This window comes from Pyxicephalus adspersus, chromosome 4, assembly GCF_032062135.1.
Source record: "Pyxicephalus adspersus chromosome 4, UCB_Pads_2.0, whole genome shotgun sequence".
NCBI lineage: Eukaryota > Metazoa > Chordata > Amphibia > Anura > Pyxicephalidae > Pyxicephalus > Pyxicephalus adspersus.
In genome coordinates this window covers 14,478,982-14,504,505 of record NC_092861.1, presented here as the reverse complement: position 1 = coordinate 14,504,505, position 25,524 = coordinate 14,478,982, and the positions used below count along the sequence as shown (strand labels likewise).

Genomic DNA, 25,524 nt, shown 5'->3' with positions numbered 1-25,524 from the left:
TAAAAAAAAATTTCATGAAAAACAGTGGATCACTTTTGGTACAGAAATCTAGACCTCAGTGTAACGCTTAGGTGGTTAATAATAATAATAATAATAATAATAATAATAATCTCTATTGAGACTTAAGTAAATTTAAGTCACATGTTCATAGAATGCAATCCTTTACCTATGTCATAGGGATAATGGTATAATGATGCCGCCACAATGCCACGTATTCTGCACTTCACTACTACTAGTCTATTCTTTTTCCCATGTAGGATATTCCTGTTCATGCAGGGGATGTAAAACAATTAAACAACATCTATCACATGATCTGAGGGGGAAGACAGAAGAATACAAGAAGAAGTTCTGGAATGATTTTGCTAAAGACTTAGAAGGTATGCAGTTATAATGTGCCTGGATATATATAAAAGTCTTTTTTAAAGTAAAACTCAGGTCATATCGACACTCCAGGTCATTCATATAACCTGCAAGAAGAAGCAGAAACTCAGTTTTATCATTGCGCTAATAAATCAACATTTGCTTAGGAAAAAAACTACATTTAGAGGGTTTTTATTGATGAGATGGGTATTATTTAGAGCGGAAGCTAGGGCTGGATAAGTATTTGCTGCTTAAGCTATTTAGGGTTAAAGGACACAAGCCTAAGGCACAGTAACACAACACATGCTCTTAGAATGGGCAATTCAAGGTGTTTTTTTTATTATGATGTTTTTTTGTATTTTTGTTAGTTGTATCCTGTTATTTGAATTTTATTAATTTCACTTTTTTTTTTTTAAAGTATATAGTTTTGAATATTTGCTGTGGGCAAAATGCAAATCATTTCCATTATCAGTGCAAAATATTGAGCCACAGGCCACTTTCCCTTCATTCCTTCTCATTCTAACAAGGTAGAAACTCCTGATTCCCAAAGGATACTCCCTGGAAAAACAACATCAGTGTTCATTTCTTATAAATATTACATGATAATGATATTCTATAATCAGTAGACATTTAAATTGAATCTCTCTTAGGCTTGTTTTTTATTTAGTTATGTCCCATTGGAGAGACATCTCCTCACTGTGTACCCGGCGGAAACAATAGAAGCACAGCAATATAACATAAGTTTATACTCCCTATCACTAAAACAAATTCTGTTTCAGCATTAGATACATTTTATCCTATTTAAAGGTACAATAATACATAGCTCATTCAATAAATCCATATTAGCAATCCTTTCTAAAATTATACACTACAAATTACTGCTATATTTCATTTTTGTTACATATTAAATGATTTTTAATAAATCGCAGATGGTTTTAACATGCTTTTTAAATGGCTCAATTAATTGAAAACTGGTATAGCCAGTATAGGTGGCACTTGATGGGCTAATTAAAGAGTAGTCTGTCTATCCAGCATGTAAATAAAAGAAAACTATTAGTTTTGCATACAAATATACACTTAGAAGAAATATATATATTTTTTATTTTTCACAATGTTAATTGTATGTATGCCGCTGACACTGATGTAACCAGGGTTCATTTTTTTCAGAGACCAGGGAAACCAGACCAGACGTAAAGGAGGATGCAGTCTCATTATTTTCTGGTATAAAAAACAATGCTATACACATTCAACATTTATGAAGGATAAAGACCAAAGAGTGATTCTGGTGAAATGTGTTGCATTTCATATTATTTTATATTAATATTTATTTCTTGTCTGCATGTAAATATCAGCTTATTGCAGAAGTCCATTGTACGGACTGCATAAGGTCCTTTAAGTACATTAAGTCAAGCTTACCTCCCAAAGTCCCTTGTTAAAGTAACATGAAGTCCGCCTTGGTCCTTGTCAATTCTTTGCTATGGTTTAGGTCTTCTACATTTTTCGAAGGACATTCACTTTCTTTATCCATTGGATGACCATTGATGACAAAATGTATTTGGGTATATAATTGCTTTTTGCAGATAGTGGAATTGTACATTGTACTGCCACCATGCCATAGTCAGTGTACAATTTAACTGACAGTGATTATCTAGAGGAAGATTGAGGTAAAAGGAGCTGGAGGGTAAGACTGGACTTACTATTCAAGAAAAATTGTAATTAAATGTGTGATTTTTTTGCATATCGTTTCTCTAGGCATTTATGCAAATGTTACCAAAATGTTGAAGAGCATTGCAACCCACCCTTTGCAGTATTTGTTTGGTACTTCTGATGCCATTTGTAGAACTGCTAAGGTAGTGAAGAACATTGTAATATGTCTTGCACAGTGGAAGTGGGGAACCACAAATAACTTTCTCTACAAATTGAATGGTAAGTATACTTGGACCGTGCATATTTTCAAACCACAAATGCTTAAACCTCAGACACCAATACCTTTAGCTGACCCAGTGGAAAGCCAAATTCATAAAGCTTGGTCCAATTAGCTTTAAGAGATTTTTTTCACCCCTATTTCCTACACAACCAAATAAATCTTGAATCAACACTCTAGCCCGTATTTTTCTTTTTCAATATTTTACTAAAGGGGTCTATTTATAAATCAGTAAATCTGACATTCACTGAAATGTTCTCTGGGGAAGTAAGTTAATGCCATTGAAACAGAAGGACCTCTGCTAGGGAATGTTTCAGTGTATGTCAGATTCACCATTTATAAATAGACCGCTAAGAGAAAAAATAGGAAACAAAGAACAATAAAATATAGAAAAATCTGACAGCTGTAATAAGTTATAGCAAAAGTTTATGGAACGTATTATTTGTGTTAAACGACATTTATAATCAACAGTGGAATACAATATACTGATCTCCTATCAATGTTAACAAAGTCTTGTATTTAGATCTATGTTGGGTGCAATACGTTTTGTATATCTGCCTTGTAGGGGCATGTCAAATAGAAGTAGAAGGGTATTGATGGGAAGTGGGGACTATGGGTTGAGGGGATGATGGTGACCATGGGTTGGGGGGATGTAAGTTGTATTGAAAAAAGATGAGGGGAGGAAAAGTCAAAAAGGTGGAGGAATGAAGAAAATAAGACTACAGCAAGGAACTTATGGGTATTGAGTGACAGTTAGGTAGTTCTAGATATCCTCTTGTGTCTCGTCTGGTGACCCCGAAATGACTTCCTGCAAAATAAGAAATTAAATGTACCTCCCCAAAACCTGCGTCTCCCACATTTTTATTGTTTTAGCACTGCAGCCTCCATCAGACTCTTCAGAATTGAACCCTTGAGTGTATTTCCTGCACCAGACTGAGATTCCATCCCAGCATCAGAACTCCCGTAGTTGTGTAGATTCAGCAGCTGGATTCACAGTGCACAGCAGAAGACACAAGCTATTTAAAAAAAATTAATAATGATTTAAAATGAATTGAATTAAAATGACTGAATTACATTTAAATGACTATATATTGTGTATTTATTAATGTTTTCATATACTGTTTTAGGAAACATCCCCCTCTCTGGTAAAAAGCACATCTCTTTAGTAGATTCTGGGTTGGATATTATTACTGCATTCCCATTAATGTTACCTCCCCATCGTAACATAGATCTCATACTGTCCTTTGACTTCAGTGAAGGAGCTCCATTCCAGGTAACTATTCTGAGTACTTATTTTAGAATGGCATAGGTATTTTTGGTGTTGCTTCCTAATATTGGTAGTTTTTGGTGTTTGGTATTGGTACCTGCTTCTGATAATTTAGTTTCAGGCTCTTGACATTGGTTCCTCCTACTTGTAATTTTTGGTGTTGGGTTTTGGCTATTGGTTTCAGCTACCGGTAGATCACGGTGTAAGGATTTTTTGACATTAGTTCCTGCTGCTAAAGTTGTGTTTGACTTTTGGAACGGGTTCTTGCACCTGGATGTTTTTATGTTGCATTTCAAATTTTTTCTTTTCTTTTTTGGAGAGTTGAGAATGATTATAACCCTTGCTGAATGTTTTGCTTTTTATGTCCCATTATGGGGATTTATCGTCTTTTCCTTCTCCTCAAGAGACAAGTGAGGGTTATCTCCGCTTAGACAGCTGTCAAGCAACATTTGAATATTTCCTATCTATTCCTGCTATGGTGACATTTGTGGTTTTTCCCCTTACTTTAAATCCTTTTGACCATGGTGATAGGTAGGGATAAACAAAAATGGTGAATCTCCACATTGGGGCACTGACATCCTTTCTGACCTGGCAAGGCTATATGTTTTAGCTTTCGATGCACTAATCTAATCCTTGCTGCAGTAAACCTATGAATACCTAATTAGTTTTGAAGTGATATATAAATATTACTGAATATTCTTTTTTGTATTAAACAGGCATTGAAAAAAACAGCTGAACGATTTCCTTTTCCAAAGATAAACATAGCAGATAATGATGAGAAGATTCCATCAAAAAGCTGCTATGTTTTTGAGGGAGATGGTGACAGGATACCTGATGTGATGTATTTCCCACTTTTCAACAACCAAACATGTGAAGGTCAGTGGACACCTAATAAAGCTTCGGAACAATTAGTTTATTCCCAAGCTTGGATGGGTTACTTGCTGTTCATCAAGTTAAATGAAGTTTAACAAGTTAAATCCAACTTACATTGTGCTAGGTTTGGACATCACAGTCACACAAAGCACACAAGCCCAACTCTGCATCAATATACTTAGAATAGATGACTACAAGAGTAAACAGACCCCCCACTTGACACTGATAGAAGCCTAAAGATATTTGCTTGTTCTGCCTATCTTTTGACCTGGTCCTTCCAAATGGCATTTTAAGATAACAGCCTTTTCTGCCTAACTCATTGCCTGGACCTGCCAACTAGGGTGGAATCCCAAGTTAACAGATTTTTCTGCCTATCTCATAGTCAGGTACTGCCAACCAGGGTGGCATCCCAAGATAATGGTCATTTTAGTCTATCCCATGGCCTGGCCCTACCAACCAAGGAGGCATCCCATGCTAATGGCCTTTTCTGTCCATCTCATGGCCTGCCATTGCCAACTGGGTGGTAGTCTAGAGCACAGAATAATATGTCAGGGATGTGTGAAGGCTTGTTCACATCACCAACAGCATATGGATAAAACACAGAGGTAAAAAAAATGAAGAGAAAACGTTGCACTTCAATGTGTAATAAAACATAGCAGCACAAACCAATGTTAAAATGCATGGCAGTGTGCATGTATTATGTGCATTAATTGATAAGATACTGGACCATGGTCTATGTTGTCTACATACAAATCCAGCCCTTGTTCCCATGCTCCTCAATTTTAATATTGCAGTTTTCTGTTAAACACATAAACAGTTGTGATGTGACATTTCTGTGATTGTATCTACATTACATTCAGCCATTATATGAATCAGTAGGACACATTTTATCATTCACAATATTATTTTGAACACATAGAGCTAGATAAGAATTACCTATCTGGGCAGCCCTAGATTACTTGGTCTCTGCCTATCAGTCTCGAAAAACTGCAAGGAGTTTGTTGTTTTCAGGGATTGAGCACAAATGAAGTCAAAGCTGTTTTTATGCCACAGAACACCTGAACAGAATAGCAAATCATAATGCTGGCAATACAGAGCACATGAATTTTAAAGAAGAACTAAATGTAAAAAGTAATAAAATAGATTATTCAGTGGTAGAAGAGATTCCATAGGTCAATTCTGCCATAAAATTAAACAGCTTAGTATACATCTAATAAATGTCACCCTCAGAAATGCAGCCTGTTTTCCATTAACTTATTTTCCATTAATAAAACCTAATTAATGATGATAGTAAATACCAATGACAACCCAGATAATACACCATTGTTAAATAAGTTTCTTGCTTGCAGGAAAAGTCAATGAAATGAGGGAGAAGTTTGCCACTTTCCACACTTCCTATGATGGATCTCAGGTGAAGGAACTCCTAGAAGTATCCAAGAACAATGTGGAAGAGAACTACCACCAGATCCAAGAGAGAATAAAGCAGTGTGTTCAGAGGTGTAACCAGAGAAGGACAAAACAGGAAACTCTGCAAGAAAAAAGTAAAAATGAATAAAACATTCATGTGTTCCTTTTCTGCCTGTTCTCAAATACATCTATTCTGCCTTTTTATTTAGCTCTTTCTGGTTTCTCACCCCCTCAATAGGATTAAAAAATAAAAATGTTAAATAACGCTGTTATCATTGCCTGTTGCCATCACCATTAGATCTGTGCTTTTCTATGCAATGCAGCCACATCATGGATGTTGGGAAGGACTGGCAGGTGCTGTTCCCAAAAAACAGGAGGCTGTGGAAAAGCTCACATGTGTTGCTGAACCTCCATGGTAGAAAGAAATGAAGTCCAATGAATGAAAGGGGTGAGCTTGAGACAATCAGGCTGGAGAGGTAATGGCTAGATCATGTTGAATGTCAAGAAATGAGCTGGGCTCTATCTAACTTGCTGCAGCTTGTAGGTGAGATAATACCCCATGTCTGTATGAACATGAGGATTTGGCAAAACATTTGCAAAGCTAAAAATCATCCTAGCATGTCATTCCTAAGTCTTTCTAAATCATTGGTCTTTGATGTCCAGATGACCGGGTCAATTTAGCAGAATCAGCCTGTGCCATTTAATTTGGCAATAGCACTATGACTAATATGCATTTTTGCAAATTAATAAAACTATAGTTCCCATTGCTCCCTTAAGGTGGCCCTGCTAGCTTTTATTTTTTTATCAAAGCTTCCAACCTACATGCATTTACTATGTCATAGCTAACACAGTGGTCACACGATGATTCATCAATGAGGACCAAAGCGGGTAATGACAGATGGGACTGAGAATCATCAGCCCTGCAAGCCCCAGCTTCCCAAAGGGTGAACTTAATAAAGAACATTTGTTTACTCACAGACTGTAGGCGGAAAATGGGTAAATTCTTTAAAGTACCCTTCAGAACCAGTTTGCAGGTGGTAAGTAGTGTCACTTTAAACAAATTGCTAGCATTCTTCAGCAGGCTACAACATTACATACAAACATTTGCTTGGCGGAAATACAGGTAAGATTCCCAAACTGGAATTGAAGGGTGCTTTAGGGGACTTATAGTAAATTGTGACCCCTCTGAGTTTGTGTACTGTATATCAGCAAGACTTTCTTGCCATTGTTTTACTTTCTTTCTGTTCAATCTATACTTTAAAATATAAAAAATATTTTAAGTACAATTACCTGAATTTATCCATAGCTTTCTTCAATCCATTGCATGGCAGTAATCATAGTGGGAGACGGATGGGCAGCACTCTGAGCCTGAAACAGTTCTCCACTGTACAATAATATAGTGTCCTACTAGGATTCTGAGTGGGAAAGCACATGGATGACCCATCACTGTGCTTCCTAAACTGCACAAAAGACAGGCTGGAGTGTCAAAGAGCAACTCCTGGAAGAGGTTTCTAGAACACTAAACCCAACATATTACATAACCATTTGCCTAGAGTTCAGCTATAAATCCTAAAATGAATAGCAACAATGTCATCCATTGACGAGAACTGAAAACTGAAAAATGGGAACAGTTCCAATTAAGTATCAATGACAGGATTAGTAGGAATGATAAGGATTAGGAGGAATAAAGCTGGTGTTCATATCAGAGAACTGAACTAAGCCAACTACCTTCCTTTGATGTGACCTAAAGTAAAAGGTTTTAATAAGCTGGCAGAAGCCTTTTTTTTTGGTTAAGTGACTTTATTGTGTACTGTCAGCAAATGCACATTTGAGTTCTATTTTAGATAATGTTATAAACAAAACACATGCATCCTACGACCCAGTCTCTATGGGCAATATAGGAATTTACTAAATTGCCAGGATCCAAGAAGACACAACATTTTAATCCAATGTATATATGTATGTCATTACCACAGTCTGCTCATTTTTGGAATGTGGAAGGAGACCCCGCACAAACACAGAAAGAACCTGCAAACTCCATGCAGATAGTGTCCTGGATTTGAACCGGGAACCCAGCGCTGCAAAGGCCTGAGTGCTAACATCTGAGCCAACGTGCTGCTCTTGTAAATTAACATTAGTACCATTATTTTTGAAAAATCATATAAAATATTAAGTCTGGGGTAACTGAACTTCTGGGTCATTGCTGGTTGAGGGAGCAGGGAAGCTCTGCTTGAATTATAGTGCTTCTACTGCAAACTTCGAGGATGAATCGCTTTATAGTGCCTGCAGCTACAGTCAGTGAGGGCTTGTTTTAAAGATTGTTTACTGTTTGTTGAGAATATGTTATACCTTGAATGTTCTGAACTGAATAGGAGTGGTTGGGAACCACTTTGTGCAGGTGTTTGCAGGTAATCGCACTAGATTGGGGTTGAGACTGCTGAAGGCAATTTGTTGCATCTATTTGCTTTTTAGCAGCCAACTACTTCTATTGACTTGATTGCAGCTGCCTTTAATGGTAGCTCACAGTATTTGGAAAGCAGTTACTGCTGGAGAACTGAAAAAGATGCATACTTTGTAAGCTGTGAATATTAATGGTCCGGTGCCTACACATAAACTTTCGATTGTGCAAAGATCCTAGCTATCCTTCGTATAAAGGGACTCTTTGGTACACATTTGTCCCTCATTTTGGTCTGATTTATAGATTTTTGTTGAACAAAATCTGTTACTACCATAGGAGTTCACTACACTAACCCTTTCATCTAACCTCTAAATCAGCCAACATCTAGAGCAGTCCCTACCGTTGAAATAACTTTCATGCATTCCCTATGTTTACTATATTCACAGCTCACTAAATAAAAGCATGGTGGTCGTTTAGAAGAATGCCTCTTACATTGCTGACCATTAGGAAGAATGTCACCCATACAGAAAGTCAATTAGATCATTGGTGTCACTTACAAAATTACTCATTGTGCATGGAACCCTGGCTGAGCAACACTGCTCTAGAAGTTTTTAGGGGTTTCCCGACCTGTCATTGCTCGATCTCCCAATGCCTGCATAGATCTGGGGCCAACCCCACTCAGTAGTGCCTGCTGACTGACACTATTGATTCTTTACTTGTCTATAAGGGTGGTATTCCAACCAGTAAGGTGAACATTCTTCCCATTGACCACCATAGCTAGAGACTTTTTCCTTAATGACACCCAAATAATTGGTTTCAGCAAGAAGTAGATTTGTTATAGTAGGAGTTCCCTAAAACCTGAAAATTATATCAAGGTTAAGAAAGGCTAATTCAAATGACTGCATTGCTTAATTTGAAAAGCAAGAAGAACTAAAAAAAATCAGAGGTGAAAAAAGCACCTGTAGGTTTACCCAAACATTTTTATCTGTTACTTCCCCTATTGTCCTCCAAACTGGTGACTTGTCAGGAGCGGGTCCTTTCCTTGTATACTTGGTGCTGAAACTTGTCCCAGAAATCTGGAAAGTATAACTGTGACCAATGAAATCTGTTCATCTTGCAGCCATGTGAGTCTGTTTACAGCAGATATCCACTGATGAATACAACACGCTGAATGTAAATTGATTTGAAAAAAACAGACATTTGTGTAGACAGGAAATTCCAGGCACAAATCTGTTGCATATTGTACTGTGAGTCATACCTTCAGTAAAAACCTCTTCATACACACCAGACACCCACTGATCATAACATCTATGAGGACAGCTCCTCGATATTCATGTATATCTGAACCTACATACACACACACACACAAAGAGATGCAATAATGATGTGAAAAGGATGGCAATCCACATAAAATAATTCAGACATCATCCGTCAGCCATCTGAAAATCCGTACAGTGCTATTTGAGATTTGGGCTTTCCATTACCTTACGCTGCTTATCTGATTCCACATTCATGTTTTGTTCATGCAAACTTTGTAAAATATCAGTTATGTACTTGACATGACAGCAACTAAATGCATTTAGTCATGTAGACATTGTAAAGATGAACCGCTAAAGTTCAAACTAAGCATCAGAATGGGGAAGAAAAAGGAAAAGTGAACATAGAATTGTTGTTGGTGCCGAGTGGGTTGGACTGAGTATTTCAGAAACTGTGGATCTGCTGGGGTTTTAGCACACAATTAGATATTTGCACCATCCCTATGGTTTCCAGAGAATGGTCCTGGAAAAGGGAAAATACACAGTAAGTGGAAGTTCTCTGGGTGAAAATGTTGTGTTGAGGTCAGAAGAGAAATGCTAGATTGGTTTGGTCTAATAGAAAGACAACGTCAACTCAAATAACCAATTGTACAACCAAGCAAATGAACTTCTCGGAATGCTCTACATGCTGAACATTGAAGCAGATGGCCAACAACAGCTTAAGACCACATTGGGTGTCAGCTAAGAACAGACATCTGAGGGTACAATTTGCACAGAAGACAGAATACTGGAAAAACGTTGCCTGGTCTAATGAGTCTGTGATGAGACAGAAGGAACGGAGGGCTCGGAACAGATGGATGCCATTCTATTCTATAAAGAGGGAGGATGAGCTGGAGATGCCCCACTGATCATACTAATGTCTTGTAAGCTGTTGGTATATTACGTTGTGGTAAGTGGTATCACTAAGACCTGAACATAACTTTAAAGCAGAATTTTCAGTAAAAAAAAATTACACCTACCCCTATAGGTGGAAAGCGGTAGATCCCTCTGCAATCCACGCCCAGTCAGTCCTGTCCTGCACCATCTTGCTTCTTTGTTCTGGTGTGGACTAGAAACTTGGCACCTTCATTTTCTTCCAGGTTCTTCTACATCTACCCTATCTTGAGCCTGCAAAATTGGGTGTTGTAGGAAGAAGAACCCAAAAAATTTAAAACAAATGCAAAACTGCAATAAAACAAATCTCACGGCACTTTTTTTATGTTAGAGGAAAACTTCTTGTCGAGATCGGGCATGTGCAGGAGCAGTCTGCAGCTTACAAGGATACTTGATGTCCCAAGGGACTGTGGGTTTCCCATTCAGGCTGAAGGGGAGGGGGCTGCCCTAAAAAAAAAAAAAGTATATTAGAAAAAAAATTTAAAAGCCACCCCTTTATAAAAAATAAAAAATAGGGTAATAGGTCCATTTTTAAGGGTGTTAAAGGGGTTGAGAGGAGGATTCTGTATAGATATGTTGCCAATTTCCTTATTCTAAACTGCACTATTCCCTTTAAGGTTGACCTTTCACTAAAAAATATAACTTCATTTTATCTGGATCCTCCTGCCTTTTTCTATTTTATTCCACATTTCTCACCTAGGCAGGGATGATGTACCTAAGGCTACTTAGATGCCAGAGAGCTGCTGAAAATGTGGAGTAGACTGTCCTGAAACCTTTTGAAATGTGTGACATTTAATTTGACATTTATTAAACATTGTGACTACAGAAGACTTTGGGATACTTTGTCCACAGTCTGGTGATCTCAGACAGGCCAAATACCAACAAAGTTTTGGGGCCAAGATGGTGGCACTGGATAGAGCATCCAAACCCCCCATTAGGTGGCTAAATTGGTAATGTGGACAAAACATGCAAAAAGTAAGGGGGGGGGGGGGGTTTTTTTAGGGAGATGGAAGTTCCTCTTTAGAGTGCAACAATGATCTTCTCTTACTTGTTTCTTTTGTTTTGTTAAATATACCATTGGAAGCATTTTGTTAGAATCCGAGAATAGGATTAGAAAAACTTTGAAATCACCTGGACAGGGCTAAAACTACTACATATGTAAAAAGGTGTATTGGCTAAGAAGCTGAGTGTATTTCTGGCAGATTAAAATATTTTTTTGTGCTGTATTTGCAGAACAAAAGCATAAAACATTGAGAAATGTGCATGTGTTATGAATATGTACTATGACTTTTATTTTGCCTTGATATTTGAAACAGTGGACATCCAGTACCCTATAAAGCTCTTAGCCTCCATTAGTGAGCAGCTTGAAGCCCTTGGGCTAACTTTTCTATTACCCAGGTTAACATTTCATGTAGCTGGCCATCAGACATTTCAGTGCTATTCACTACACTAATGGAATCCCCAGGAAATGCCATAGGTTCCTTTTTTATATGAACTTATTCATAGAATGGAGGTATAATTTTTCTAAACTTAGGAAAGGACTGCAGGCCCATCCTGGGATACTCTTCACACATATCAATGAAGCTATCCATAGACATTAAATGCAAACTGAAAAAAACATTTGTTCAAGGACAAGCAGAAGTTGATCTGCATGGTTCTCCAATATAGTAAAATACTGCAGCTGTTAGTGGCCAGTTGCTTAGTGATATGCTATGAGACAGCCGTACTGTAGTGTAGTGTACAATTGATTTCCATGTGACACTATCATGAATGATGGTCTCAGAGGAAGAAAATCTAGCATCTGTATGAGGCTTTAGTAACCCCCCCCCCCCCCCGCCGTTTTTTTATGTGTTGCCGTTTTTTTATGTGTTGGATATGCCTATAGTGACATATCCCTGCCATGAACTACATGAAATCCAGTTACAATATATACTCAAGTATATATCAAGATTTTTTGACCTAGAAGTGCTTTTAGGAAAATAAACATTGTTTAAACTCGAATCCCACCAGTAGATGGTGCTGTGTCTTTATCTAAATTGTGAACCAAACTCTTGATATTGAATACATTATTTACATTTGGTACACACTTTACATAAGGCACACAGCACCATCTACTGGTGGTGAACAATAATGGAAAAAGAACATCTAAGACAGTGGTCGCCAATCTTTTCCGTCCCGCGGTCCACTAAACTCACCAGCTGCCGACTGCGCATGTGCGGGGAGCCGGGTGTCACTCAAAGGGGGAAAACCTCCCCCAGAGTGACGTCATCATGACATAACCCCCACTCTAGTATCGCAGATCTGAGCCTGCAATAGAAGAGTGAGCAGGTTGTGTGCAGGGACACAGCTTGCCCACTTCCCAAAGCCTGGAAACTGTACTGGGGACGTGGTCTGGGGCTCTGGCCAGTGCGTCCTCCCAGCAGGGTCTTTCTTCTGACCCCGCTCGAGGGTGCACCGACCAGAGCAGCGACCACTAAAATTTTCTCGCGGGCCACCACTTGGCAACTGCTGATCTAAGAGCCATGAACATATTTATTCACATTCATTTTATTGGCATTTCTTTTGGATACTCTTTTAAATGTTAGCAGTGATAGCTGCTTTGTCTGCCCTAGGTTTATACTCGAAACAAAGCATTTTCCTGAATTCTAACTATTGTATAGTACTTCAGGGCTGTTTGGGATGCAGCTACCCTGACTGAGACTGGAAAACAGAGGGCCTGCTTTGAGTAACAAGACAACAAGTGAGGTGGATTAAGGTCTAGTGAAGTCCCTGGAGAAAGGGGACTGGGGAAACTCAGCTGGAATTAAGATACCCATCCCTTCAGATCATGAGTTATGAAGAACCAGGACATCCTTCACCTCCCTCAAACCTCTTCTCCTCTGGTCTTTACTGTTTAATAGACCCCTACATTATATTTATAAACAGGATCTGTGTGTGTTTATTGCCCCACTGAAGAAAAAAACCTTAAAAATGCAGGAGTAGGGAAGTGTGAACACATACTGTGTGGGAGCCATGGTACCTACCAAAAGTTTGTATTTCAGTTTATTCAATCCTTAGAATTACACAGTTTAGCCATACAGCAGTGCTGTCTAGAAGGGTGGGGGAGCAAAATTTTTCTATTCTGTAAGACTAGGAAATAAAAAAATTGGCATATTGTTAGTTAAAAAAATTGAAAAAAAAAAATAAGGGAGAAAATGTGGAAAAAATTAATTAGGGCTGATTTGGGCAGACTAAGCATGAGCAGGAAGAATTTTTCAATAGGTGGAAATATTATTATTATCATTATTATTATTATTATTATTATTAATATTATTGATAATAATAAACAGTATTTATAGAGCTCCAAAATGTTTTGCAGCGCTGTACATTAAATAGAGGATGCAAAAAGACAGACAGATTGCCAGCAAATGTAAATTACAGAGGTGTGACTGATGTCTTTGAGGTTGAGGTGAAGTTTCAGACCGTGTGAATATATTGCAGTGGAAACAGCAAGTGGTTAAACATGTGTGGGACCAATACAGGTTTAAAAAAAGCAACCAACTCTATGAACCAAGACTTGGTCTTGTTTCTTTTTCTAAGACCAGGCTTGCTATATCTTTGGATTTCCCAGAGTCACAAATCAATTTGTCATTAATAATGGCCATCCTGAGTTACTATTGATAACAGTTTGGCTTTTGCTTGCCAGTAATCTGCTACAAGGGTTATATTTCTGGTGTGTGGTACTGTAGATCAGATTTCTATGAAGTGTGATATCCAGTTTCTTCTGTGATACCTCCCCAATCTCTTGCACCAAGACTAACATTACAGGACTAACCATATGTCTGGAAGTGTCCATCTTCTAATGTGACAGAAGCTCCTACAGCTGTCTACACAGAGACTTGTGTGTAAAGGGACACAAAACATTGCATGCAAATGTGCAATCACACTGCTGTGTGATGAGCTTTGTGGTTTAAAGACTTCTTTCTAGTAGAGAGTAAAATGTTATAAATAGCAGTAACACATACTGGCTTAAATATGGAGGTCAACGGACAACCAGTGTATCCAGTCACCACAATCTCTAGTCATTTGTAGAGCATGAACTCCAACTCAGGAGGTTGCATAGCCAAGATTTTGTAAGATCAGGGACATGGAGTATAGAACTAGCAGGAGGCATTACCAAAATGTGTGTAGCCATACTTCCAACACATCCAAGGATTGAGTGGGTCTTCCGAGCCTTGGATCTGTACCCACTGGAGGTTTAACTTCACCACCTTCATAACTTCTCCTACAGTTAGCATGCTCACCCCAATACCTTCTATTCCCCAATCCCCAGACCTTATAACACTTTCCTGCATTACTGTTAATCTTTAACCCTTATAAAGTCTGTTTTCTTCCACTTCAAGGTTGCACTTTCAGGTATATGTAGTTCCACTTTTAAACTTTTGGAACTAAAGTTCCACTTTTAAGAATATGTAGTTAGGCAGAAATGGATAGACGATGCCCCTTTCGCATTACTCCCTCCTTCTTGCTGATTGCTCCGGGTAAATAGCATAAAACAGAGCTGTGCATGCACAGCGTCAGCTTTGGTTGCCGGAATACCCAGCAATCTCGGCTTCTCCTGAGCATGCTGGGAATGAACCCCTGTTACGTCATTTCGGTCGGCCAATCAAGTTGGCAGAAGGTCCTCTAAAGCAGCGGTCCCCAACCTGTGGTCCACAGAGAGACCACGCATGGGGGGCTCACCGTCTCAGGACACAACCCGACCACTCACCCATCGCAGGCTCAGATTTCTCATCATGATGTCACTCTGGGGGAAGTTTCTCCTTTGAGTGACACACAGCTCCCCACACATGCGTGGTCCAGAGTCCGTAAATTTAGTTGTCCTCGAAGTCCAAAAGGTTGGGGACGACTGCTCTAAAAGAAGAGAACAAAGAGAAAGGTAGCTGAAACTTGGGAAGGAACAGGGATAGGTGAAAATTGGTTGCAAAAAAGGTTACCATTAGACGAAATAGGTTCATTTGTAGCCTTGATTTGACAGGCGGTAGCTGGTGGCAGACTTTTTTTTTCAGATGATTCAAAGATATAAGGAATGAATGTGTGTGCCTGATTGCTCTGGTTTTCTGGTGCCAAAGCAGAGCTGCGCATGCACATGCGCAGCATGAGCTGTGTATGTCAGGGAAACCCAGCATCCCTGGTTTCCCTTGTGTGTGCCGGGATGAATAAACTCCTAATTGCCTGCATGGAAATTGTGTCATCCTAACACTGCCAATCAAGAATATCCAATCTTGATGCCCGAAGATCATCAGGAAGAGGAGAAAGAAGGAAGATGGTGGTGCACAGCACTGGAACGGGTGAGTTGGCCGTGTTTAATTTGACCTTAAAGGGGTGGAACTAACAACCATCAGTCAGAGGAAGTGCTTAGTGCCATGGCAACACGCTTCAAGCCTGATATTGGTTAGAGATGGTGAAAAATGCAAGTTTTGGGCTGTGAGCCCAGGCAGTTTTCCTGTATCCCCTCATTATTGTACATATCTTCACACGCACAGCTCCAGGACTTTTCTAGAGCTGCCCCGACTCTCTGGAATATTCATCCTCGTCCTATTCAGATTGCTCCTACTTTCTGCTCAAGAGCAATCAAAACCCATATTTTCAAACTTGCCTACCCGTCTTCTTCTATCTTTTGAAACCATCACTAGTTCCCACCACTACATATCTCCCCTTTTATTGTGTGTGAAATTCCCCCACCTCTTAGATTGTAAGCTCTTCTGGGCAGGGTCCTCTCCTCCTCCTGTGTCACTGTCTGTAACTGTCTGTCATCTGCAACCCCTATTTAAAGTACAGGGCTGCGTAATATGTTGGCGCTATATAAATGCTGTTTAAGGTGTACATTGAACAAACGTACAATTAGTTCCAACTGAAGAACAATTTGGTTCTTGAGAAACGGGGCAAATGTGGGGAATTCAAATTGCAACACTGGTACAAACGTTAATGCCAAGAAACTGAGCACAGATGCCCATAAAAGTGGACTTCTATGCCAAATGAAGGGTGTGCTTTTTTAATGGCTGTTTTCCCAGCACAGATGGCTTTAAAGGGGAATTTGGAAACAAATTGCTTGTACAACCCCCCGGGTAAAAATATTTACCCTAGCTCTGACACTTTAAGGTGGCATAAGTGCTGTCACCATGCTTTCCTGCAGGGCTATTAGCTTGAAATCCCGTAAGAATGCAGCCCAGGCCATTGCAAGGGGGCTTCTATGGGAGATCCCAAGCTCCCAGTATATTGGATAGAACCGCTGAAAGTGCCCACTGATATGAGTCTTCAGAGACTGGGCAGGACGGGCGATGCCAGGCACTGGGCCTGTATAGAGGTCACAGACGGACCCAGGAACATTCATGTTGAACATGTTTAAATGGGGTGTCCCAGCTACATCACCCATATATCAGAGACTCCCCACTATCTGACCCAATTTGGCCAGGCCATTATGCAAAGCTCCAGCCTGACCCGGCCGGTTGCTATTGACAACAGCAGACTGAAATATGCTGCAAGGAATAAAGGGGACACCACCAGCTGATTTTGAGAATGCTAAAAAAATAAGTAAAGTCCTGGTGTGTCCCCCCTCCTAGGTAAATATGGTGTCCCCAGGTGTTAGCAGCCATACAATGGCTGATTTCACACTTTATATTTTTCTCCCATTCAGCATTCATGCAGCCAGAGCCTGCAATCCCCTCCTCCATGCAGACCCTCTTCATTTAGACCCCGCCCCTTCTCTATACAGCGCTAGCCCCGCCTATTCTCCCTCCTACATACACTCACAGCCGCCTTTCATGCCCGGCCTGTAATCTGATTGGTTGTTCAGCTGACAGCCCCTTCCCCATTGGTGAGCCTGTTCAGCGCGAGCGCCGGGGATCCGGGCACTGAGCCTGGCAGATACAGACCGGAGCTCCGAGCAGTGCAGAGCATCGTCACCATGGGAGTGGAAATCGAGACCATCACCCCTGGAGACGGTACGGTGCCCGCTTCCCTCTGCATACCTACCGGACACATCTAGGGGAGAACGAGCCAATATACACCGATACCGAGCCAACATATACTGAGCCAACATACACCCATAATGAGCCAACATTCACCCATACTGAGCCAATACACACCGATACCGAGCCAATACACACCGATACCGAGCCACTCCACAGCGATACCGAGCCAATACACACCGATACCGAGCCACTCCACAGCGATACCGAGCCGATACCGAGCCAATACACACCGATACCGAGCCACTCCACAGCGATACCGAGCCAATACACACCGATACCGAGCCACTCCACAGCGATACCGAGCCAATACACACCGATACCGAGCCACTCCACAGCGATACCAAGCCAACATACACCGGTACCGAGCCATTTCACACCGATATTTATAGTCCTGGACCAGTAAATCTATTACCATATATTAGCAGCATTGCAATATAGCCCAGTACAATGCATTTTGCATTACTTATCATTGCAATATTTATATTCCCATACCCATCAGTGCCAGCATTACATTATAGTCCTGTACCCAGCATTGCTTGCATTTCACCATTGCAATATAGCCCTGTACCAAGACTTTCTGACATTGTATTATTATCCAGTACTAAGTATTGCATTACAGTTCAGTAGCAGGCATTCACAGTTCCTAGCATTGCATTATAGTCAGGTACCCATTATTTCTAGCACTGCCTGCATTTCACCATTTCTTTATACTCTGGTACCAAGCATTGCATTATAGTCCAGTACCGGGTATTGCATTATAGTCCAGTACCAGGCATTATGAACATTGCATTATAGTCCAGTACCAGGCATTGCATTATAGTCCAGTACCGGGCATTGCATTATAGTCCAGTACCGGGCATTGCATTATAGTCCAGTACCGGGCATTGCATTATAGTCCAGTACCAGGCATTATGGGCATTGCATTATAGTCCAGTACCAGGCATTATGGGCATTGCATTATAGTCCAGTACCAGGCATTATGGGCATTGCATTATAGTCCAGTACCGGGCATTATGGGCATTGCATTATAGTCCGGGCATTGCATTATAGTCCAGTACCGGGCATTATGGGCATTGCATTATAGTCCAGTACCAGGCATTGCATGGTCCTTAGCACTGCATTGAATATCAATACTCAGAATTCCAATCTCTAGCATTGTATTAAGTTCTTCATGTTATTGTCATTGCATTGATCAAAGTTTTGCTTAAAATAATAGCACCGATTGTCACAGCCTTTACTCCCCATTATAAACCAGTATTTGGTGTTATAGTGGTTGCATTGATCTTAGTATTGCATTACAGACCAGTCATTCGTATATTAGATAAATGTCATTATAGACCAGTGCCTGATGTTATAGTAGTTGCATTAATTTTAGTTTTGCATTATAGATAAGTTCAGAATGTTACTAATAGTAGCACTTTTTTGAGGACAATTCCAGAGAATTAAATTTTAGTGCACGGTGCTTGGAATGGCATTACATTGCAAATAGGTACAAAGAATTTATTCCATTCCAGAAACAAACTGTTGCATAATAATCACTCCTGGGCATTACTGCAATGGTGCAGTCCATAGCATAGTGTTATAAACAAATATTAAACAATAAGAGCATTTCATAGGAACCATGGCATCCCAATATAGAACAGGTACAAGAGCCTCTGGCATTGTACAGACCTGATTATTGCATTATAGGTTACAAGAGATCATTATATTAGCAACGCACAGACCATGGCATCCCATTATAGATTAGGCACATACATCACTGGCATTGTACAGACCTGATCAGTGCATTATAGAATAGTTCCCAGTATTGCTTTTATTGCATTACAGAACAGTGGTGAATAGAATTGATATTGCACAGACATACTCCTCCAGCAAGGAACATTTCTAGCATTGCACAGATATCCGCATTGTATTTTGCATAACTGGCATTGCCAGTTATCATCATAATATACATTTTCAATACTGATATTAAATAGGTTGCTATTTTGCTTTGCACATTGTAGTAACCTGTGAGAATTACATCCATTTCATAGATGCAGTCACTGCATCTATGGCTCCTATACAGAAAATAACTCCAGGTCCACCATCTATCTTTATATTAGTGAGTGGTGATATATGGCTGTTTATAGATCCATGTGTGCCCCGTTTGCTGAACACATATACAATGTACACTCTATAAAATCCATATACCATTACCTGAACAGTTTTGATTCATGCACCCTGTATATTCTATAAATATTCTACATACAACCTGTATTTTCGGTGATGGATAAAATGTATTTCTATGTGGACCATGTATGGGCTGTGCACCATAGATTACCAATGTATGATTAATGATACATACAATATCCTGTATGTTCCTATATATACAATTGATACCCTCTTTTATCTGGATCAAATGAAATAAAATGATATATAAAATATATTCTAATATATGCATGCATTGTGTGGTGTATAAATGTGTTTTATAGAATGAAGGAAAATCCATATGTTATCCTTAGACAGAAACTATTTTATTGCATCTTTTATAACCATATTAGTAGCACAGGATAAAAACATGAACATATTTGCATCAACAGGTATTTTATTTCTATATTACTGGTGTTATTGTGTGACTTGTAAAGCATCGGTTGTCTTTACACCGTCCATGCATTGTTTAGTGTACGCAAGCATCTTTTATACCACACACAGCGGATTTTGTATAGTATGAAGACCGCTTAGGAAATTCCTGTTGCACTGCTTGTATATATTGCACACATGTAAAATATGGTGCCCTTGTGTATCAGTGCCCACTGATAATTGCACAGCATGATCACTATTATTGCATGTATAATTGAATATATTTATTAAGGCACAAGCTAAAAAGCGGCACAGATCTGAACACGTTCTTATGTGGAGATCTATATAGTGTATGTATGTATAATCTATGTACTGTACATATGTGTGTGTTTGTCAGTCAGCCAAAACACTCCAACCACTGACAGGTGAAGTGGGTAAAATGGATGATCTAGTCACAATGGCTCCTGTCAAGGGGTCGGATATATTAGGCAGCAAGTGAACAGCCAGTTGTTAAAAAATCCGGGTAAGGATCTAAGTGACTTTGACAAGGTCCAAATGTTATGACTAGGTGACTGGGTCAAAGCATCTATAAACTGTTTGGTCTTGTTGGGTGTTCATGGAATGCAGTGGGTAGTGTTCCAAGAAAGGACAACCACTGAACCAATGACACAGTCATGGGTGGCTGATTTGTATATAGAGGTGGGATGATGTTCTGGCTATTCCATCAGCACTAATCCCCCAGATGAGCTACTGTAGCACAAATTTCTGCAAAAGTTACACAAACACAATATGGTCCTTTCGTGATTTGACTCTGGTTGTTTTGGATTACTACAGTGTTCTCCCCAGCCCTGTTTAGGCGGGCGCACCACCCAGCACTTTTCAGTAACCACCCGGCTGTTTTTGGGTGGTTACTTAAGAGTGGGGTCACATTACAGGAGCTGACACCCGCCTACAATTTCTTCCCATCCGGCTCAAAAAAAATGCCTGGGTTGAACCCTGTACTAGATGCCAGTCATCACTGCATTATGGCAGCTGCACACAGGGCTGTTTTTTAGCAGTTTCCATCAACTCTCAGCCACAAAACAATCTTAGAGTTCAAAGCAGCTTCAGTGGGTAGGCTGGTGACCCCAGGACTTATGGATGTTGTTATGAACAAATGAAATATTCCCGCTCGACAATATCACTATGTGAAAGCAGCAAAAGATTCCTTAGGATAGATCATTTTTTGTGCTGATCACATATGTGATTGTACGAAAGCATGGGTATGTAATAATCGTAACAAGTGTTGGTGCACTGCAGTGCCACTTGTTATATATGCCACCCTAGCTCCCCTTGCCTGCCATACTGCGGTGCATCTTACCAGAATGCATGGTACTGCTTGTAGTGTGAATGCAAGTACTTTTATGTGTGCTGCTCTTACCCCATTGCAGGGCACTGCACAGTACAAAGCACATTTATGTGGTCGTAAAAAAGTGAACCCATCCTTTGTAAATCATCCTTACTTTTTTCATCCTTAACAATATTTAGTCTTTTTGCTGTGCAGGTTACTGCCCATCACTGGTATTTGCATGGCCATTTGAACTCCCCCCTGCTATCTAAGCCATACATTTCTCATTCCCCTTCAATTTGGTTTGTTTTGTAAACCAGTGTTCTCCCCGGCCTCCTTTAGCCGGCACACCACCCGGCATTTTATATGGAATGATGGGAAGTAGTGACGCTTTTTAAAAGACAGAAGAGAATGGGTAGGCAAATTTTAAAAAATGGGTTTTGAGTCCTCTTTTTAACTGAGCAGAAAGTAGAAGCAAGCCGAATAGGATGAGGAAGACCATTCCAGAGACTCTGGAAAATTCTTGGAGCTGTGTGTGTGATGAGGTTATGAGTGAAAAAGTCAGTGGTAGGTCATTGGAGAAACATCAACATTCTCCTTACCGATACTAAGGGATTATGGTGCAATGAAAGCAAGGTGGGTATGGGGGTTCTTGCCTTGCCAGTGCTCCATCACCTCTCCTTTCTTTTCGTCTCTCCATCTTGAAATCACCATTCTTGGTGACTTGCGATAGCTGTGACACCCCTTCCTCAGGCTGCAGGGCATCCAATACAATGTAACCTATTTTATTATATAAAGACTTTCTCATTTTGTAGCTTGGTGACATTGAGTTTGGCAGTGTTTCGAGTCAGTGATGGGTTAGCCATGAACAGTCACTCCTATTTCTCTTGGATATAAATTGGTATTGTATTCTATTGTATCCATTTATGTTACCAATTAAATTGCTAGCCACAAAATGCTATAAATCTCTGGCCTTAAAGGGTTTGGGGGCATTTGCAATGACTGTCACTGTCGAAAAAGGCAGGATGACCGGGTCTCTTTGATGCATTTTGGATGATGGAACCAAAGATCATTCTTTGCAGTCTGTATAATAAATGACTATTGCAAAATTGTCATTACGGTCTATTGTTAGTAGGATAGGAATTTAGATTGTGTTCCCCGTGCAGAATATTACCCTTGGCTCTTGTAAGGAGCTCGTGCTTGGGTTGTGCACAGTTTCTGCACTGTGTATTGCTGACATTCACACTGTAACAGAACCTGGGCCGTGAGACTGGGAGAGTCCTATTAAAAGGTCAGGCGTAGGATGTTACTATGTTTAAAACCCTCGCTCCAGCAGCTACCAGGTTAAACCAAGAGATGTTACCAAAACCAGATGCTGTATCAGCCCTCATGGGCAAAATAAGGGAAGGAGGTGTGTCTCGGAATCTGCAGGAATTTAATAGCTGGCAGACTGAAAATAAAAATAAAACGCAATAACATTTATAGTAAGGGAAATGTTTCTGGAGATTGTCAGGGCTAAAGATACCATCTAGGCTCATCACATGTATTCCTGTAAGGGAAGGAAATTATTGGTGCCTGCTAACCCTGGAAAGGAGGTCAAAATATCACAATGAGGTTATCTAACCTGTTCAGGTGATGTCCCAAACCCAAAAGCATTCCATTAAAGGGCATCTAGTGGATCCCATAGATATGAGACCCTGGTATGAGCTGACCTTTTTCTTCTCATTATTAATATTATTATTAAACAGGATTTATATAGCGCCAACATATTACAGTATAGCTTTGACTTCAATATAGTATATAGTGACATTAATACCCTACAGCCATTTACTCACCGTTCTCTTTAGCACCATTGGGTACGTACTTATTGATGGGAAATGTGAATGAATGGGTATGATGATCTAATCACTTAACAAAGGAAAAGAATAGTGAAGTAATGTGCATAAAATTCAACAAATATCCTTTATGTCTGTAGCAAGCTACACTTCCTGGTCAAGTACTTCTTTGAAAGAATGTATGAGGAGTAAAAACATTACACTGTCCAGAAAATGTGTGGGAGTAATGAGCATTGTACATGGTCCATGAAAAAAATGTCATATTTCAAGCCTAACCCGTGAGCCTTCATACTGTATGTTTGCTGTTCCAACTGGTTAGCTTAAATATTAAAGATATCAAAAAACGTTTTTATGGTAATTGGCACAGAAGGCATGGCTTAGTATACCCCTTGCCAATATATTCTATTTCTAGTAACTTTACAAAACAGAATGAATACATTTCTGGCATATCGCAATATACAGCAACAATGTAATTTTCAAACAGGGTGCACCATTTGTAAAGGTTTACTCAGTTCTTTATGGCTGAGACGATCCATCAGCCTGCTGCATTCACGGGAAAGCCTTTCCTCAGTCTTACAGCAGAACTAAACCTAAAAAATTGGGACCAGGCAGGTCTTTAATTATAGAAGGAGCAGAAGGTGACCCTTCTGCAATAAAATAACCTTACCTTACCTGCCCGATCCTAATCTTTTATTTACGCTCACCTGCCCTCACATCGTTGTGGGCACTGCCATCTTTATCTGATCCTCTTCTGGGTGCTTGATCTTCAGTCATCTTTTTGTTGGCCTGGCTGGACTCTTGCGCATGTGCACATTCCATTCAGTCCCAGCAATACCAGTGGGTACCATATCTTGGAACAATGATCACAAACAGGTAGGCCATCTCCTATCCCTTTCTGCAATAAAAATCTATGTACATTTTCTGTACGCTATGTACATTCTAGATAATTGTTGCCCAAGATAAAAGTTTTTGATTGTCTCAGGCAAAAATATATACAATGTATACATTTTATACAGATATATAATAAAAAATGTATATACAACACATACCCTGACACTAAACAACTAACTGGGGGTGACTTCTTTCATTTCCTATGGGGAGAATGCAGTAGGTCGGCTTCCACTTGTTCCCCCCAGCCCCTACAGAACTAAACAGGGCTGTGTAAAACTGCATACACACGTGCAATAATAGTCGTTGGAAAGGATCTTTCACAATCCTTTTCAACGACTATTATTGCACGATGCATGAACGAGTGCTGTACATGAGGACAGGGCGAGAGTGACGGATCGGCACCCCACTACGCCCTCTCCCCCTTCACTTGCATTACGATCATTCGTCGTTCTTCATCTGTGGATCCGCCAGGGCGGTCATTCCGATGATGAACGACGCGCGCTGTACACGCTTCAGATTTCGGGCCGATTATCGGGCAACAACCATTGGAAGTGTGTACGTAGCTTAAGTTACTCTAGTTTGCTTGCTGTTACCTGACCTCGCTCAGCGATTCATCAATTTGCTGGCATAATAAATAAATGACAGCTAATGACTGCTGCTTTTTCTATTGGGGGAAAAAACCCTCTTCCCCACCCACCTTCCATCTATACCAAAAACTGTGATTTCTACACAGTGCCCCTTCTTCTTTACTAATGTTGCTGGAACTCTAACTAATGATCATTTATAGCAACAGTGATCCAGCATCTATATGGAGCTTTACACACCCAGTGAATGAGTCAGGGAAAGGACACACAACCCTACCTCCTCTTTTGTAGGTGGTAAATATTCGACATCTTTAGTGTAGAGGTGGTGCTGGGCTTTCTTATTTGACACGCTAAAGCACATTTCACAAAGTGAAGCATGGAAGCAGCCTGTATTAAATGTTTGTACTAGGGGGATTTAGAAAAAGTAATATTTTGTTTTCTTTTTGAAAAAATGTAAGGATTGTCAAATAAATTGTTTGTTTTTTGTGTTTTCCATGTTTAGTATAGCAGATAATGAGTGTACACAGGTAGATATAAACTGCTGTATACCACTGACACAAGTTGAAGCCTGCCCAATTCCTATCAAACCATTTACTTTTTATGTGTAAATAGCAACATTACAGTGCTAGTAGACCTGAGGGGTATGTGAGCGATTTGTGGTGGAGGGGTTCTTATCTCTGTGAGTTATGTTGTCATTTTTGTTCTGCAAGAAAAAATAAAGTGTATCACAAATCTAAAGCCAAACTTTTTTGTTTATTACTATTTTTTTTTATTATATTTTTTGTTGCTGTGTTTCTATGTGAAACCCTTGTTATATTTTTATTGCTTGCAAAACTGTAAAAGCCAGCACACCATATCCAGTGTCAGAAGATTTTCTGGCATCCATAAACAAAACAA

At 39.8% G+C, this 25,524-nt stretch overlaps 2 protein-coding genes across 2 annotated transcripts in view; both read left to right on the top strand.

Annotated features, from left to right (window-relative positions):
• Nucleotides 1-5,979, top strand: part of LOC140329695 (cytosolic phospholipase A2 gamma-like) — a 31,225-nt gene extending 25,246 nt beyond the window's left edge. The window contains exons 8-12 of the mRNA XM_072410084.1: nt 258-377; nt 2,113-2,286; nt 3,412-3,557; nt 4,268-4,427; nt 5,774-5,979. Coding sequence (XP_072266185.1) covers nt 258-377; nt 2,113-2,286; nt 3,412-3,557; nt 4,268-4,427; nt 5,774-5,979 — 806 coding nt within the window. The remainder of the gene's footprint in view (nt 1-257; nt 378-2,112; nt 2,287-3,411; nt 3,558-4,267; nt 4,428-5,773) is intronic.
• An 11,277-nt stretch (nt 5,980-17,256) lies between these two features.
• The window catches only part of FKBP1B (FKBP prolyl isomerase 1B), a 42,772-nt gene continuing 34,504 nt past the window's right edge, over nt 17,257-25,524 (top strand). The window contains exon 1 of the mRNA XM_072407463.1: nt 17,257-17,401. Within this exon, the coding sequence (XP_072263564.1) occupies nt 17,365-17,401 (37 nt within the window). The 5' untranslated portion in view covers nt 17,257-17,364. The remainder of the gene's footprint in view (nt 17,402-25,524) is intronic.